This window comes from Serinus canaria, chromosome 4, assembly GCF_022539315.1.
Source record: "Serinus canaria isolate serCan28SL12 chromosome 4, serCan2020, whole genome shotgun sequence".
Classification (NCBI taxonomy): Eukaryota; Metazoa; Chordata; class Aves; order Passeriformes; family Fringillidae; genus Serinus; species Serinus canaria.
This window is the reverse complement of record NC_066317.1, coordinates 31,018,163-31,034,914: the sequence shown is the minus strand read 5'-3', so window position 1 is coordinate 31,034,914 and position 16,752 is coordinate 31,018,163. Positions and strand designations below refer to the sequence as shown.

Genomic DNA, 16,752 nt, shown 5'->3' with positions numbered 1-16,752 from the left:
CAGCACTTCCACCCTTTATTGTTTAAGCGAGGTTATGTAACACAGTTCCCCCAAAGCAGGGACAGCAGGAGCATTCAGTTGTCTCCTAAAAGCAGAGTGTTGAAGAATACAGACTCTTTGGTCAGCTCTGCTTTCACACACATAAAAACCAAAACCCCAAAATGTTACTTCCTTATCTCTATATCAGCTTATTGCTTATTTAGCAATGCCAGTCCTGCATATTCTTAAAAACCAGCTGAATTAACTAAATCAATATGATCTTGTTTATATGTTCACATTTCAGGTTAAATTTGATGGCTCTGACTAACCATATTTTCTAATTTGACCACAGAAGTAAGAGCCCCACATGTCTTTTCACCCCTTTTTGTAACTATGTGACCCTTTCTGTTACTTGTGTCTGCTCTGATAATTGTAGGACCCTCCTACAAACTGAATTCTCTATAGCAACTGAAGTCTGTCCAAACACATGAAAGTGGATCAGAAACATGGTTGGAGAAAGGAAGAAGTAGAAACCAGTAGAACCTGCACCTCTTGGTGGCAGCATGACTTACACTAACTCACTTTGTCCATGGAACTATATACCTTTAGGAAAGGACACAAAGAAAATGTTCCCAATACATTCCAAGTAAGTATTGAGGCTAGTTGGGATGTTAATTGAGTTTTCTTGTTCCCAAGTCAGTTCTCTGTCTGCTTAGTGAGCTGACTCCCTAAGGGGAGCCAGTTGCAAAAGGACTTAAAAGGCCAAGGCCAGAACAAGGGGAAAAAGGACAAGAGCATGATGCCAAAAATCAAAGGAAGAAGTGGCTCCTTCAACACCATCAGTCTGTTTGAGCAGCACAGATTACCTAGCCTCACCTTCAGATTGTACCTTTACCATAGGTGGAAGATGCTAGAACTAATAAACACTATCTTCAAGTCAAAATAAACAAACCAAATCAAGCTGTGCTCATATGATTGTACCTTTACCATAGGTGGAAGATGCTAGAACTAATAAACACTATCTTCAAGTCAAAATAAACAAACCAAATCAAGCTGTGCTCATATGACAGAAGAACCAGGTCTACCACAGATACCAAAATGCAAAGGATTTTTTAAAATTTATTTTTTGAAAGGAAGCCACAGGTTTGGAACAGCCTGCTGATATCTTGAAAAGTTTTGTCCCTCCCTAGAGAAGCTTAAGCTTGCTTTATTTTCTCTTACACATGCTACTTTCCCTTGGTTTTTTCAACATTTCTTCAACGACAGTTGAGACATGGAGGCAAGATCTCTCTTACTTAGGGGAAAGCAAACTTGTTTGTTCCAGGAAAAAATTCACAAAAAATTTGTCGCATTCTGCCCTGAATAAATACTTTCAGTTAATATAGATCTCCAAACTCTAATGTTTACAAAGAAAGCTTTTGCTTCACCTTTATAATTATCAGCATGCATGCAATAACTGAAGAGTGACCTATTCATTTATATTCAAAAACTACTTTGGCTGACCTTAAACTGTTTCTGAAAGTGACTAACTCCTCACTCCTCCAGTGCAACTTCTACAGAACCAAACAGACTGAAAACATCTATGCATATTTATCTATATTTTTCTGCTTCTTAGGCCAGCAATCGTGAATGCAGAATACTAACCCTAAGACCCTTGGGTGGTAGAATTTGGAAAAAGCCACCCTGAACTGTATTTTTGACACAGCTACATAGCTATAAAGAGTCAGACCCTGGAGACATGCTGGCACATGTCTGAAAAGGGCAATACAAAAGTTAAATAGATACTATTCCCCCTTCAGATTACTCTGATGTGATGCTCAAATTAGAGGTAATTCCCAAGTAAACCAGAGGGTTCCCCTGGCTGTTCTTCCCCCACTTCAACAGCATTCTCTCCTGTCAGCTCCACACACTGTTAGTACTTAACCCACTAACACAGGAGGTGGCAAAAAAAGTAAAAGAGGGGAAACTAATTAGGAAACTAGAAAGAGAAGGTAAGATTATTTAACCTTAGTTGAAAAGAAAGGCAATTATCCTTATGCCTCATTTTGCATATATATAAATCTTACACAGAGGCAAGTATGTCAGTTTGGTTTCAAAAAGGAAAAGACTTTCTGTAGTTTCAGTCGTCATCATCATCAATAATAAGTTTCTAACAGAACTTTCTCAATTATTTACAAAGTAGCCTTTCAGCACATAATTATAAATCTACTGTTACATTAAAATGTCTTTCTTTGTCAAAAATCATATATATCAAAAAAGTTACATGCATACCTGTTTTGCAGCAGTCTAGTCACTTTGTTGGCACAGCTGACACTTTCATCTCTCAAAGACTTCCTAATTCTTTCATCCAATTTGGTACAAGAGAGATTATTTCCAAGTGGTACATCATTGTTGTTTCTTGTTCTTTCTATTCGTCCCCCAGTGCCATTTGCAGTTTTTGGTGTACCCCCACACATTTTCTTAGCTACAAATCCTCTTGTAAAGCTCCCTCAAAGAAACTAAATACCTGCTGAAGAGAAACAGCCTCAAGCAAGTTTCTTCACTATCGATCAACCATTAACAATGGTAATTTACCATCAGCTTTCTTCCCTATTAAGGAACACAGGCAGCTGAATTTCCAGTTGGGGGAAAAAAAGGCAAAACGATCTTCATATATTCTGTAAGCCATTAATACAAAAGGACAGCTGTAGCTAATGTACTTCTGCAATTATTCCAGACAGAACAGACATGACTTTCAGGTTTCAGAAGCCATCGTGGACTTGCTCTTGCTGCCGTCAAAGGTTTTCCCTACTAAGCCTGGTACAAACCTGTAGCAGATACAACAGCTAATATTGACTTTAGCTATGTTTGTTTCCTGGTATGTGATTTAGGTAGCTGGCAATTATGTAGTCACAAGACTGAACCATATGGCCTCTTTAAAAAAAAAAAAAAAAAAAAAAAAAAGAGCATAGTTGCTTCTGCAGTGACTCGCCCTTAGTTGCAAGGTTGTTCTAACTGGCTACAACACCCTGTTAATGGCTCTCATGTGAGCAAGTGTCATCTGACAACCCCTAGCAACCTCCTATAGCTTAGGAGCAAGTAAGAATCTGTCATCATTGCCATATGGTTATCAGTTTAAAAAACCCAACTACCAACACCAAGAAACAGGCTAGATATTCTGCGCTGTAATGCTTTTATTTCTAAGGACAAATACTATTTATACTTGGACAAGAACTTGACACTAGTACTTTGAAAAGTTTTTTTTAAAAAGTACGAAAGAAAATGAGAAAAGGTTGCAGACTTCAAGTTGCTTGATGAGAATTTATAGTCATGTGCCTCTTAAAATAATTCAATAACAGTACCAACAACAAAAATATCTAATATAATACTCCTGACCAAGTAAATTTGAGTTTTTAAACAGAACAAAGGAATCAGATCACAGAAGACAGAATATCATCAAGTCCAACTCCTGGGCCCACACAGGAGCACCCCAAGAGTCACACTTCTGCCCCAAAGTGTTGTCAAACACTTCTTGAGCTCTGTCAGGATTGGTGCTCTGACTACTTCCATGGGGACCCTGTTTGAGTGCCCAAACATGCTCTAGGTGAGTAGCTTTCTTCTAATATGCAACCTAAACCTCCCCAGCACAACTTCAAGCCATTCTCTTGGGTCCTGTCACTGGCCACCGCAGACAAGAGATCAGCGCCTGCCCCTCCTCTTCCCCTCACGACGAAGTAGTAACTGCAATGAGGTCTCCTCTCAGCCTCCTGTTCTTCAGGCTCAACAAACTGAGTGGCCTCAGCCATTCTCCATATGGCTTCTCCCTAAGGCCTTCCATCATCTTTGTTGCCCTCCTCTGGGCACTCTGATAGCTTAAATATCTTTTTTGTATTGCAACGACCAAAGCTGCACACATGATGTTCTGTTAGGCTCTGGTAATTCTACTGCAGAACAAAGTCCTCTTCCCCATCTTTGCACAAAAAAGTTATCCAGACATACCTGCTCATAATTCACATCTCATGAATTATGATGGGCTTTCTCCCCATCAATAAAATTTTAAACATTTTATAACATAACAGCCATACTGCAATTTCCCTTCCAGGTTAAAAAGGGAAAAGAACTTTGTTAATGGTCAACCAGACCAGCAGTAGAGTTAGAAGCAAGATTTCAAAACCCAGGGCTACGTGCTACCTGCTAAATAGCACAGCACCCTTAAAATGATTTTGTAATCACAGTTAACCCAACCTCCAAAAACTGGACAGAAGTGAGGCAGAAAAACCTAGAGCAAGGTTAGGTTGAACAACTTGCTCTGTTGCTTAGGGAAACCCATAGTTATAAAAAACCAAACTCCACTTCAATCCCCAGAGAAGTGACAAGTACTGGATCACAATCACTCCTCCTCCCAAGTACGGCAAACAAGTGAAATCTTTGGCCTGTTCTCAAGTGACTTAAAGGATCTAAGAGAAGACAACTCTAGCCCTCACCTCATTGAGGAAGACTTCTTTAAACACCAGTGTTACCAGTCGTCTTTGAAGCGCAAATGAAATAAGTGAAATAATACACTTTGACTAAGATCAGGAAATCATAGCTTTCACTTCTGTACTACACTTTTCCCAAACAAACTAAAATTCTGGAACATTCATCAAGCTATCAAATTCCCATCAGGCATTAGAATAAGGAACTCCTGTAAGCTCACTAAATACATGTGCTTCACAACACTACCTCATCTGTAAATGCAATCATCTGTAAAATAATATAAATCCTAAAGTACCTGGGGAATTAACATTGCAAATCCACAGAATAGTTTCTAAACAACAACAAAGTAACACACAAATCCACACATGGAAAACACACAATCCATAAAGCAGATAACACAGAAAATGGAAGAAAGCGTCCTGCTCTGCAGATATAATCCACTGTGAAGCAGAATTTCATCACTCTTTTTCTAGGCTATGTGACAGCATGTCACCTGCTCTATTTGTAGGTCATTTCCTGCCCTTCATCTTCACTGCGAGACAATTGCCTAAATGATTTCAAGTCAAGGTAAGACTCCAGCAAGAAAATTCAGGGTGGGGGAAAGAGGAAATAAATGTATGCTATGTAGTTCAGAATAATTTTCTGTATAAATTACAGCTGTCCACTAAAACTTAAGCACTGTTTTCAATCTAAGAGAATATTTTCTGAGACCCATGCAAGGTTTTATTTTCCAAACAGTTTTTAGAAATGGCTAGAGAAGCTTAAGGAAAAAAAGTTTGAATCATACCTGCTGTTTCAGTGAACATTTGTTTTTGAAAAACATACACTTAGCAAGATTGATACACAAAAAATGACTAGGCCCAGACACTGAGGGTTAGTGCCAAAACACATATTTAAAGAAGTGGAATCTCTTTTGGATTGCCTAATGATGATTTTCCCTCTTTTAGTCCATTGAATAGCTTATAGGGAAGACAGGTTCCCATCCTCCCTCCTAATTTGCCTCATTTACCCTGCATTGTTTCTTCTCTTTCTAAAACCTCAGATATGGAAGAGTTGTGCCGATGCCACACCACATTCCTTTTCCACGATGACTTAAAGTAGTCCTAATATGGCAAAGCTTTATTAACCTCAGATGAACTACCTTGTTCAAGCATGATACATAGTTACTAGTTTCACACAAGTTAGGCGGGATACATTGCAGATTAGTCACGCAACAAGTGAAGGAAGGTATTATTTGGAGCACTGCTCTCTCTCTCTCTCAAGACAGATTTTCCTGAAGAAAGAGTTCAGGTAGAGAAAAATAAAATTCTAGGTATGAAATCACTGTACAGAAGGGTTACTTTTTTTTTAGGCTAATTCTATATGTTCCTCTATGAAATCCAAAACAATATTGGATATATTTGTTCATTGAAAAGCTAGAATTCCACAGATTCCCCGCTTAGGAAAGGGCAACATACTGGATTTTTGTAAGGCTGGAAGTATTTGTTCATCGTCTTTGTTGCTACAAAGCAGTATCATCACAGACACGCACAAAAAATGACAAGACACACACACAGCTGATAGAGGTTAACAAACAGATCTATGCAAGTTGGAGTCACCATAAAGTGCATACATCAGCTTTCCACAAACATAAAGAGCAGCCCATTAAAGCAGTGCGTCAGAACTCAACCTCTCTAAGTTATCAGGATTCACTGCTCACTGGCTTATCTACAAGTCTGAAGTTTGGGAGTTAGCTTTCATAGAGTATCTCAGTAATAATGTAGAAATAAAAAAACAAAACCCACAATAAAACAAGACCCTAATCAAAGAAAACACCCAGCAAGTACATTGTTTGAAGTAGGACCACAAAGAGCACAGAGACAGTGCTCTCAGTTGCTAGCTCCAGAAGTGGAATTCCTCATTAGCAAAGAGAAAAGCTAAAGGCTCGTAATTGCATGAAAAAAACATTGCATTTAATTGTGTTTTACCATGGTTTTCCTTTTTCTTAATGAAGAAATGTGTGGTTTCTGTTAAACTAGGTCTTTGAACAAAGAAAGTTAAAGTCTGCAGTAAAGTTAGCACCCTAGGTCCACCACCTAGTTCTTTCCTCCACAGAGAAAGCCGTGCTTAGTTTTATCGACTTTCCCCTTTGCATCCCACTTTCTGCCATCATCTCCATAGCTTCCAACAGTCAGAAGAGCTCAGCTGACCCAAAGTAAGTCAAGCATTTTGCAGAAGCTATTTCAGAGTGATGATCTTTGTCGTTTCAAAGAACTGAAAATTTGCTTGTAATTTAACACTCTCTAGGATTTGACTCTGCTCCTTTCCCTGTTTATTTTTTCAAGGCACCTGCAATAACCAGCTTCCAGCTTTCACTGGAGCCAAACAGCAGCAGCCATCTGGGAGCAAGCCGTGCTGGGTCCGGCGTCTGTGCTGCGTGGCCGGGCCGGCCAGGCCACCCCAGCTCCTCCGGCACGCAGCGCTGGGTCTCAGCTAATGCATCATTCCCGTGTCACTTGTTCCAGCGGCGCCATGTGACTGGGCCAGCGGCCAGGAACACTGCTACTAAATACAGACACTGCCAAGGCACGTCTGGGAACTGCCTCTGCCAGAAAATGAGATTAAGAGAAATCCTTTATCCTGCCTCTGCCTCTCCCCACCTTCTCTTGAACCCAAGGAAGAACTACACATTGTACATCTGTCTGAAGGAGAATTTTGAGCAACAATGCAAGGCAGAATCTGTTATTTATAGCACTGTACTAGCTCTTACTCCATTGCAATGCTGTATAAAAGTACTGACAGATCTCAGACCTTAGTATCTCCTACGTAAGGGAGCAGGCCAAGACAGACATCACCACACCTTAGGGTTGGTATCCTGAGGCATGGGTTTGGTTGCCTGCTCTTTCCTGTTCTTTCTCCCTCCTCTATAAAGCCCTACGTTCTACATTTTATTCTTTTTATTTAAGGAAGATTCTGTATACAGCTGTCAAAGCTCTGTTCAAAGGATTAATTTCAGAATATGAAAAATAAATTACTAAGAAAAAATGTTATTTATTGGACATATGTAAATACATAGATACAGAAAGATAAACAATGTCTGGTGTTTAACATTCCCACCCCAATTTTTTCTAGCTAAATGAAATTTTTTCTCCTGTAACACACATGAACACCTTCACTCCAAGTAGCTAAAAACACCCGCATGTTAACAGCAACCATTTCTTTAGAAATTTCCTCCACTTCTACTATGAAAAGGCTACATTCACAAGAGGGCTTTGTGAATGGCAGAGGATGTGGCACTTTCTCAAGCTTTACAGACAGAAGTTTAGGGTACTCTCTCCAGGGGCAGAGAAAGATTGCAAATCCCCATTTCTCATCATCGTTCTGAACACGCACTCCCACTGTACAAAAGAACATGCTCAAGGAGGGCTAGAAGCAAGTGCTATCCAAGGACCCCATGGCCCTCTTCCAAGGGAAATTGCTTCAGAAGGGGTCAGTTTCATCTAACCCAAAAAGCACAAACTCAGCAGTATCACTTCACTAAAAAAGAAATTAATAATTACCTCCTAAACTCCTATTCTATGAAAAGAATACATGTGGCTCTCTAAAAGTGCTGAGAGCTGAAGCAGCCCAGTTTTTTTTGACCAGCTAACACAATATTGGTAAGACCTCTGTAAATGGTTATGTTAAACTGTTGTAAGAACAAGATGTGTTTTGATCCTTCTAAAACAGAGATTGCAACTGAAAAGTTAGTCTGCAATAAACAGGAAGGGAAGGAAGAAAACTAAGTTGAATATTTATTTACTGATTTGAGTACTGATTTACCCAACTGGCAAGAATATGGGAAAGAACAGATACACAAGTAGCCATGCTTGATCACCCAAAAGTTGCTGCAGCATCAACAGCAAAGTCCATTGCTTTGGTCTAGATGAATGCCAGGAAATCCTGACTTAGACTGAATGAAGTGATAACATGGACGGATATAACGTCAGCTCCGGCATTTTTCACTAGTTACAGCCAAAAATACGTTTTGCTCCTCTTGTTATGATAATTTGTCTATTCCATCCAAAACACTTTCCTTAACTCTCTCTTGAGGACAACACACAGAGTAGCTTTCTAGTAACTAGAACTGAATCTTGAAGGCTTACATAGATTTATTTTCAAGTTTCACTGGAAAGGGAAGGAAGAACACCTTGGGACCATGTGCAGAAGATCATGGCAATTAAGTCACTCATACCATACACCTTCTCAATGAAAAAAAATACACACAAAACCAACCAAACAAACCACAGTCCTGCAGCTGACTGGCATGGGCAAACCTACCCTTGCTGCAAGCCACTATGCTAGAGACTTACGTTCTGTTTACCACCAATTGCGTAGGACTTTGAATGTATAAATAGTCATTAAGTTATGAAACAGTCTCCCCTCCTTAAAGCAGGCCAACCACTCTAAACTACTCACATAGGATCCCAAACATTTTCTCAAAAACACTGGTATTACAGTAGACTTAGAAGTTTATCCAGTCAGGTTTGTACGTAATTACAGCTGACCGCACCCAGTAGCATGCTAGCATTTGGCTGCCAAGTATCAGTCCATCAATCCTGAAACATTTGAGGAAAAAAAAAAAAAAATCACACAGAAAATTCAGTTGCATCCTTGTCCTGCAATAAGAATGATTTGCCCATTGATAGATGCAAACAAATTTCAGTCAGCAAGCTTATGTGGCAATTATTTAGACAAATTAGAAACCTTCCTCCTCACAAGAAGGTAAAAATTGGTCAAGTTCTTTTAGTGTTCCCCAAAAAAACAGTGTACAAGAAAATCCTCCATAACAGACCTGATTTACTCCTGAGATGAAGTCTACCAGAGCAGACTCGCTAGAAGCCATCCTAACAACTACAGATTCAGGATAACTTCATTTAAATATAAACACGCCTCTTTCTTTTCACTTTCTATCAAAACAAGGACCAAGGATACAACTCTGATGAAGGCTACAGTTAACTTTTAGTGCTTCAGTAACACAAACAAAAAGCCAAAATCAAATCAAATTTCTAGTTCACATGCTAACACATTTCAATACAAATGCAGAATTATTTCTTTCAGCAGTAAAGAAAGTTTAATTCAGAAGTTCAAGTCATCTTTGGCACTCCACATAGACATGTTTTGCTTAAAAACAAAGAAATTGGACAGATGCACTATCAATGTGCACATGGGTTCATTGAATTGACTGATTATTTCAAAAAACCCACATTCACTACAAAATACATTGTTCTGTTTGCATTTTCATCTTCTTCGCTTGCCTATCCCTGCACCTATTATCCAGTCGAGCTCTACGTATGCACCAAGTGCTACAATAAAGTGACAAACAGAAATAGCTATTTTCAAATACATGTTATTTCCTTAGTTACATTCAAAAGCATTCCCAAATATATCCCTGTCTGTAAGACTGCTTCCAGGAACTTCTGAACACAAGAAATTTAGTACCTGAACTTTTCTGAACTCAACTGTACTGTGATCTAGTCCAGAGGAGGTGACTGACATATATCCCCAAGTCTCCCAAGTATCAAAGTCATTAGGTATTATTCACCCACTCCCTAAGTTAGAATTGTGTCTGAAATCATTTTAGTGCTTTGTAAGCATGGTTTATATGCAGGCAAATCTCATAAATACCTTTATAAGGAGAGAGGGTTAATTTTTCCAACCCTTTAACTTGATGTGATCTAGAAATGCTTTTAACAGTTGGGAGGGCAGAGGTTGCACTCCTGAAGCTGTTTCAAGTGGCTAACAAACACAAGAGAGCAACCTTCCTCCAGGCTAAAAGCCAAGACCAAGTAGGAGCTAAGGTGCATGTCACTATGGCTGTCTGCTAAGTGAACTGAAGTGGCCACCAAATCCCTGTTCTTTATTCCAGCCTTCTCAACACAGCCGAGGATTAGCCCTCCATAACCATTCCTACATGGTGTGACAGCTTAACACAGACTACTGTAAGAAGAGCTGGTTCTATCCCTGAGCTTTACACAGGCACCACTAAGAGTGTCTCAACACTGTTCTACCAATGCTACTGTGGAAGTGACAAATGTCCAGGCAATACCCAATTCCAGCACAGAACAGAAGAATGCAGTAGCATCTTGTAACATTGGAGCCATTCACCAAGACCAAGCTTTCATATGCATGGACTAACCCTGCTGCTCCACAGCTGAGTAAAGTGGTTTCTGCACCAAATTTCTTCTTTCTTGTGCCTGCACCTTCCTTCCCAGCACCTCACAGGTCCCCACCCACCTTGTTAAACCCAAGCTGTTAAACAAGACAGGACACTTCAGAAACAAAAGGCTCATGACATTTCCTATAGAACGATTTGTCCTAGAAAGTACAATCCATTTTAAAGTGCAAGTTAGAGAGCAGGGCGTTAAATGTGGAGATTTTAAAAGGTCATTTTGGGGGAATGTGAAAGGAAAGGCAAGCAAGTGTGACACAAGCACTCAACTGTTCAGCAATAGCTGGACAAGCTCGTGTGCACACAGAAAAACAGAAGATACAACAAAAATGTGTCTAAACAATTTCTTGAATTGCAGATTTCAAAAAGTTCCAATAACTATCTTTTCCAGACCACAGAGGGTTTTAACATTATAACATTACATTCTGTAAAATTATCCATAATAACTAAATAATAACTTGTTCAGAACTATGTATTCAACAGTTTGTGCAGCCTTCTCTCTGGGTTTTCCTTCAAAAACTTTATCTAATGTACTCTGCTCAGATTTTCTGTACTCCTGGAGCTGTACATTAACAAACCCAACCACAAGAGTTGAGCAATTTCAGGTCTTGTATAACAACCAGATTCAGAAATCAGTACAAATACTCTGCAAGAAATTCAGAGCACTGAGTTTATTCAAACCTCTGCTTTCTTTCATAAAAGTCGGTAAACTCAGTGCAAACAAAAGCTGAGTTGTTATTGTAAGAAACTTCCCAATTCCATTATAAAAAAATTAAGTACTACTGTGTTCAGATTTCTAATTTGAAAGTGCTAGTACCAAATTCAGACTGCTAGCACCTCTATTAGAAAAATAAATAAATAAATATCAATTGTTTACTTAACACAGTTGATTTCATTAGCACATCTAAAATTTCACTGAGCACTTTGGAGGACAAAAGTTGAACTGTATTGCACTGGAGTGCGAGCATCCTGCAGAGAAAGCTCCACACCGATTCAGTAATTACATCACACACAGCTCAAGTTTCACTTCAGCAAAGTCCATGGAAGCAGAATCATGACTCAGTTCTAACAGTAGCAAGTGTGATGTAAAGCCCTCGTGCCCATTTATCAGTACAATTCTAAGAATCTCACCCCTATGAGAAGTGCGCTGACTGACCACAGACATTCCAGCTGCTGGTCAGGTAAATGCACCTGCACTTGCCCTAGTCGATGTGGGAAAGACACAAGCACCATTGCCAGAACTCCTAAGCTCGTTTGCTCAGTACCTCAGAACACTTTGTCCTGTAGCCTGCACAGGAGCCTGTTTTGTGACCTCAGCCTTGCACATTAAAACATGACATTACTGAGGTATTCAAGTGACAAACCCAGACAAATAGGGCAAATGGGGTGACTTGGGAAAGGCACTTAAAGTGGGGAGAGAGCAGAACAGAGAAGAACCTGAGCATGAAGATTAAGAAGCAGCATAGGTGGAGCACACACAGAGGAGATGATTCATGACAGGCAAAGGTGAACTGCCCTGTCCATGCCTGTTAGTCAGATCAGCAGTAATCTGACACTATCACAGGAAGCACACCAAAAAAAGTGCAAACAGATATTTGCTGTCTTCACATTAGTACCCCATTCAAAGTCCTCCTTTTCCTGCTTATTCTCTCTAGCAAGCCTGTTAACCACCACCCTACAGAACTGCATTCCTCATCTTTTGCCTAAGAAGTGTACCCATGGAAACCTTCACACAGCAAATACTGGTAATTAGGACAGGCTAAGAACATTCTTCTTACAACACTTCATCTAAGCTGCATACAAGACAGTGTGCTCTTAATCAAGGGTGCACTTAATAGTAACTCTTGACAAATATAAAATACAACACATGACTCCAAATCTGAATTTACTCTTCAGAAGCTATCCACGAACATCACTAAGGTGCAAAGTACATGATGAAAGCACATGATTGTTAGTGTCAGAAGGAATTCTTAAAGGAACAGGTACATCACCAAGGTTTGTAGCACATATAGTGAGTATTAATCCAAAGAATTTTCTTTGCAAAGGAAGTCCTCAGCAGCTTCAATAATACTGAAATGTCAGAAAAAGGGATTATCTGTATCAGAAAAGTTACTCTATTATCTGTCCTCCCTGACCCCAACTCCTTTACCTCATCTACTATCTCAGGGCATTTGGTCTGCTGTTACTCACTGTTCAGACCAAAGCAGCAGCTGAAGGCCCCTACCATGCACTGGAAACACCTACATCCCATAACGTCTAAGTGGGATGACATGATGACTAATGACTAAAACATTTTTGTGAAAACTCTTCCATCTTCCTTCCCCCGAAATTTAATAAAGCTATTTTGCAACTTTTAACTTAGTTTACATAAGAAAAGTTACAAAGTTTATGTAAGTTTATGAAGCCACCTGCTACTGGCAACAAAGATCTCCATCAGTTTTTAAAATGTTTCTCCACAAATTCAGCTTTTGTGAATGCTTGTCCACATTTTCCAGCCCCAAGCTGGAAAAAAAAATTATTTTCTCATTCATCTCAAGCCATTTACAGCTATTCCCCTACAGCATTAACATCACTATGTTAAATTGCAGTGTTTCCTGCTTTAAGTTGTGCCACCAAGGCAAGGTACCTCCAAGGATTTCTGCTGCTACAATTGCCCAAATCACTTTCCGCTGAGCATAGTACTCACCCAGTTTTGGACATGTCAACAGCAGAAGTGCCCTAAGAATAAGGAAAGCAACTGCACACCAATTTAAGAATCAACACATGGAACTCCATGGATAAGTTACTTGTAAATCAGAAACAAGATAATCCACAGGCAAAACTCATTTGACTGCCAGGCAATAATGCATCTTTTCATGGAATTAAATAACTAAGGTACATCCATCCCTCTCAGAATGTCAGTAGCTTGTGCATTTCCACACATTTTTTGTCATTTGTGACAAAGACAAAAACCAACAACAAAAACCAGGGTGTCTTCTTGCAACTTTAAGAGAGATGGAGCAAGACTCAGAACAAAGCTAGAGCAAACCAAGAGGTTGATCAGTGAGAGCTGTGTTTAGGGGAAGAGAAATTCAAACAACTAATGCAGAAGAATGACCTTAGTTCCTGCAAAGCTCAAAACCAGAGGATTTGGGGCTTGTTTTCCTTCAAAAAAGCCCCAGGCTGGAAGGGTGGTTTCCATGTCAAAAGACCATACTTTCAATTGCTTCCTGTCTAAGCTGGTTTTTTGAGTGGGACTCTAATACATCTCTTTCTGCAGAACTTATTCTTTAGCTCACTTTATGGATGAAAGACTAACGCCAGCGCAAATGTGCAATACTCCAGCCTAAGGCTCACCTTCAGCTGTCTGTGAAATGGGATACAGTTTAGATCTGCTCTTTGACCTCTCCTGCCCCCATGCTCAGGTCTGGCCCTGGGCTGGATTGCCCTTTTACAGCATGTAAAACAGTGAGTTTTTTTCAAACACTTTTCAAAGGGTTTACAGCCAGATGTTTATGGATATTTCCATGTATGAAGATGGACATGTGTGCTCAGTAGGGTAACTGCTGTGTCGATCTCTACAAAACTGCAAGAAGCTCAAGAAAAAACCCATATTAGGTCACAAGAACATTCTGAGGAGTGTTCCATTTGAACAAACTGACATACAAGCAGACTCCAAGCTCACTACTGCTTTCTTTCCTTTTTCAGAAGGTGGAACATTGCCAGGCTGGTAATAAATGCTGTGAAATAATACTTAGCAAGTAGGAGCTCACCAAGCATTTCAGTATTATGACCAAAGGAATCACTAGTACCAGCTGCCAAACAAATGACCTCATATACCAATGCTAACAAACTGTTACCAGATAGATATCCTGCAGCTACAACATGACATCCTTTCCATTACAGACACCAGAAGGAGCAGCTGATACTTAAAGCTGAAGAAATAGACTGCATGCAAGTTTCAGACACAGCTAAAAAAACACAACCTTAAAAAAAAAAAAGGTTGTGTTATTCCCTACTTTACAACAGTCCTTCACTACACATACCAATATCAAAGAAATGTAATCACAGGTTGCAATGCATAAATTATATATTCAGCAGTGAAAGCAGTCTTCCAAAAACTCCAAGACATTTATTTTCATTTAAAAAACCCAAACCCAAATCAAACTATCAAAGACTGAAATTAAGGTGAAGTCTGAATCCACAGCTTAAGGACAACCTCACACTTTAAGATGAAAAGTACAGTAAACCAGAGATGTGAAATTTTTTCTAGAATCGGGTAAACACAATTACAGAAAAACTGCTATCAGTTTAAGTAAAATCAAACTATCTGCAACCCATATCAATTTCCTTAAGGCCATCCCCCAATACCTTACTCAAATATATGCTCAGCACATGAGACATCATAGTCTTGAGATACTATATGCTTATATTCTATGCAATCCCTAAAACTTAATGGGCTGTTCTGTGTGCAAGGAATTGTTTGGATGGCCACATCCAGAGGGCACCAGTCAATGGCTCAGAGTCCTGATGGACATCAGTGGCAAATGGTGTCCCTTGGAGAATATCGGCAATGGAATTGTGTGCACCCTCAGCAAATCTGCAGGTGACACCAAGCTGCACTTGTCTGCACATCTGAAGGATGGGATGGCAGCCCAAGGGACCTCGACAAGCTCAAGAAGTGGGCCCATGGCAATCCCATGAGGTTTAACAAGACCAAATGCAAGGTGCTGCACCAGGGTCAGGGCAAACCCCGGTATCAACCCACGCTGGGGATGGACAGACCCAGAGCAGCCCTGCAGAAGGACTTGGGGGTGCTGGTAGGTGAGAGGCTGGACATGATCCAGCCATGTGCACTTGGTGACCCAGGAAGCCAAACATGTCCTGGGCTACACTAAAAGCAGCGCAGCCAGCAGGGCCAGGGAGACTATTCTACCCTTCTACTCTGCCCTTGTGAGACCCCACCTGCAGTGCTGCATCCATCTCTGGGGTCCCCACCAAAGGAAGGACATGAACCTGTTGGAGCAAGAGGAGAGGAGAGGAGAGACACATGATTAGAGGGATGGAGCATCTCTCCTGTGAGGAAAGGCTGAGAGAATTGAGGCTGTTCAAGCTGGAAAAGAGAAGGCTTTAGGACAACCTAATTACTGCTTTCCAGTACCAGAAGGGAGCCTACAAAAATATGGAGAGAGAATATTTTAAAACACATGTAGTGACAGGACAAAGGGGAATGGCTTCAAATGAGGATAATAGGTTTAGATTAAATATTAGGAAAAATTCTTGACTGTGAGGGTGGTGAAACACTGGAAGAGTCTGCCCAGAAAAGTAGTGGATGCCCCATCCCTGTAAATGTTGAAGGCCAGGTTGGATGGGGCTCTGATCAGTCTGGCCTAGTGGAAGTGGTCCATCTAAGGCAGTGGTGACTGGAATAGAGGACCTCCAAGGTCTCTTCCAACATAAGCTGATCTATGATTCTGCTGAATACATGACCCTGGTAGCACTCCAAAAAATTTTACAAACTATGCTAAGCCAGTCTTGTAAGGGAAGCAACATTTGATAAGGAAATAAGAAGTTTTAGGGGAATTTAGCCACATAAATACACATTGTTTGCACACAAAGTAATTAGGGTTTTCCCAGAACCTCAGAGGCTAAGAAGAAATATATTCAATTGCAGCCACTCAAATGCCTCTGCTGAAATTGATGTGTGTATACACACACATACACTTTTATATATGTATTACACACACACACACTAAGGGAAGCAAGAAGCAGCAGTAAAAAAAAAAAAGAAGCTCAAGCCTATATACAAAATTACTTAGAATAAATGTAATATCTCACTAATACACATCTGTTTTCCAGCTGGCTTATAATTTTTGCAAAAAGAGGAATTAATCTATTCTATAATTCTAACTACTACCCTTCTACCACTTCATACTTCCATCATCTTGAAGGAAGGCCTGGGCCAGAAGAAAGTGCTACTATCCCAATAGCTCTATATTACCATCTACACCTCATGTTTACATTCCCCTCACCCTGCAGGTAAAGGTTGTGCTCATGTGAACATGTAATGCAGCCCAGACCAGCTCCACAGACTGCATTAATTTGTGCTCAGGACCTGACACCCACACTACATGTGTTCTGGAGTTTTA

The 16,752-nt window shown here is 40.1% G+C and overlaps 1 protein-coding gene across 6 annotated transcripts in view; it reads right to left on the bottom strand.

Moving 5' to 3' along the window:
* The window catches only part of FNIP2 (folliculin interacting protein 2), a 48,106-nt gene that overhangs the window by 28,491 nt on the left and 2,863 nt on the right, over positions 1 to 16,752 (bottom strand). For 2 of the 6 annotated variants that reach the window (XM_009101186.4, XM_009101187.4), the window contains exon 1: positions 2,251 to 2,815. The exons of 2 other annotated variants lie outside the window; for them this stretch is intronic. In XM_009101186.4, coding sequence (XP_009099434.1) covers positions 2,251 to 2,435 — 185 coding nt within the window. In that variant the 5' untranslated portion in view covers positions 2,436 to 2,815. Of the gene's footprint in view, positions 1 to 2,250; positions 2,816 to 16,752 lie in introns of those variants that run through there. 2 more of the 6 variants (XM_018926676.3, XM_018926677.3) reach the window with 1 other exon arrangement.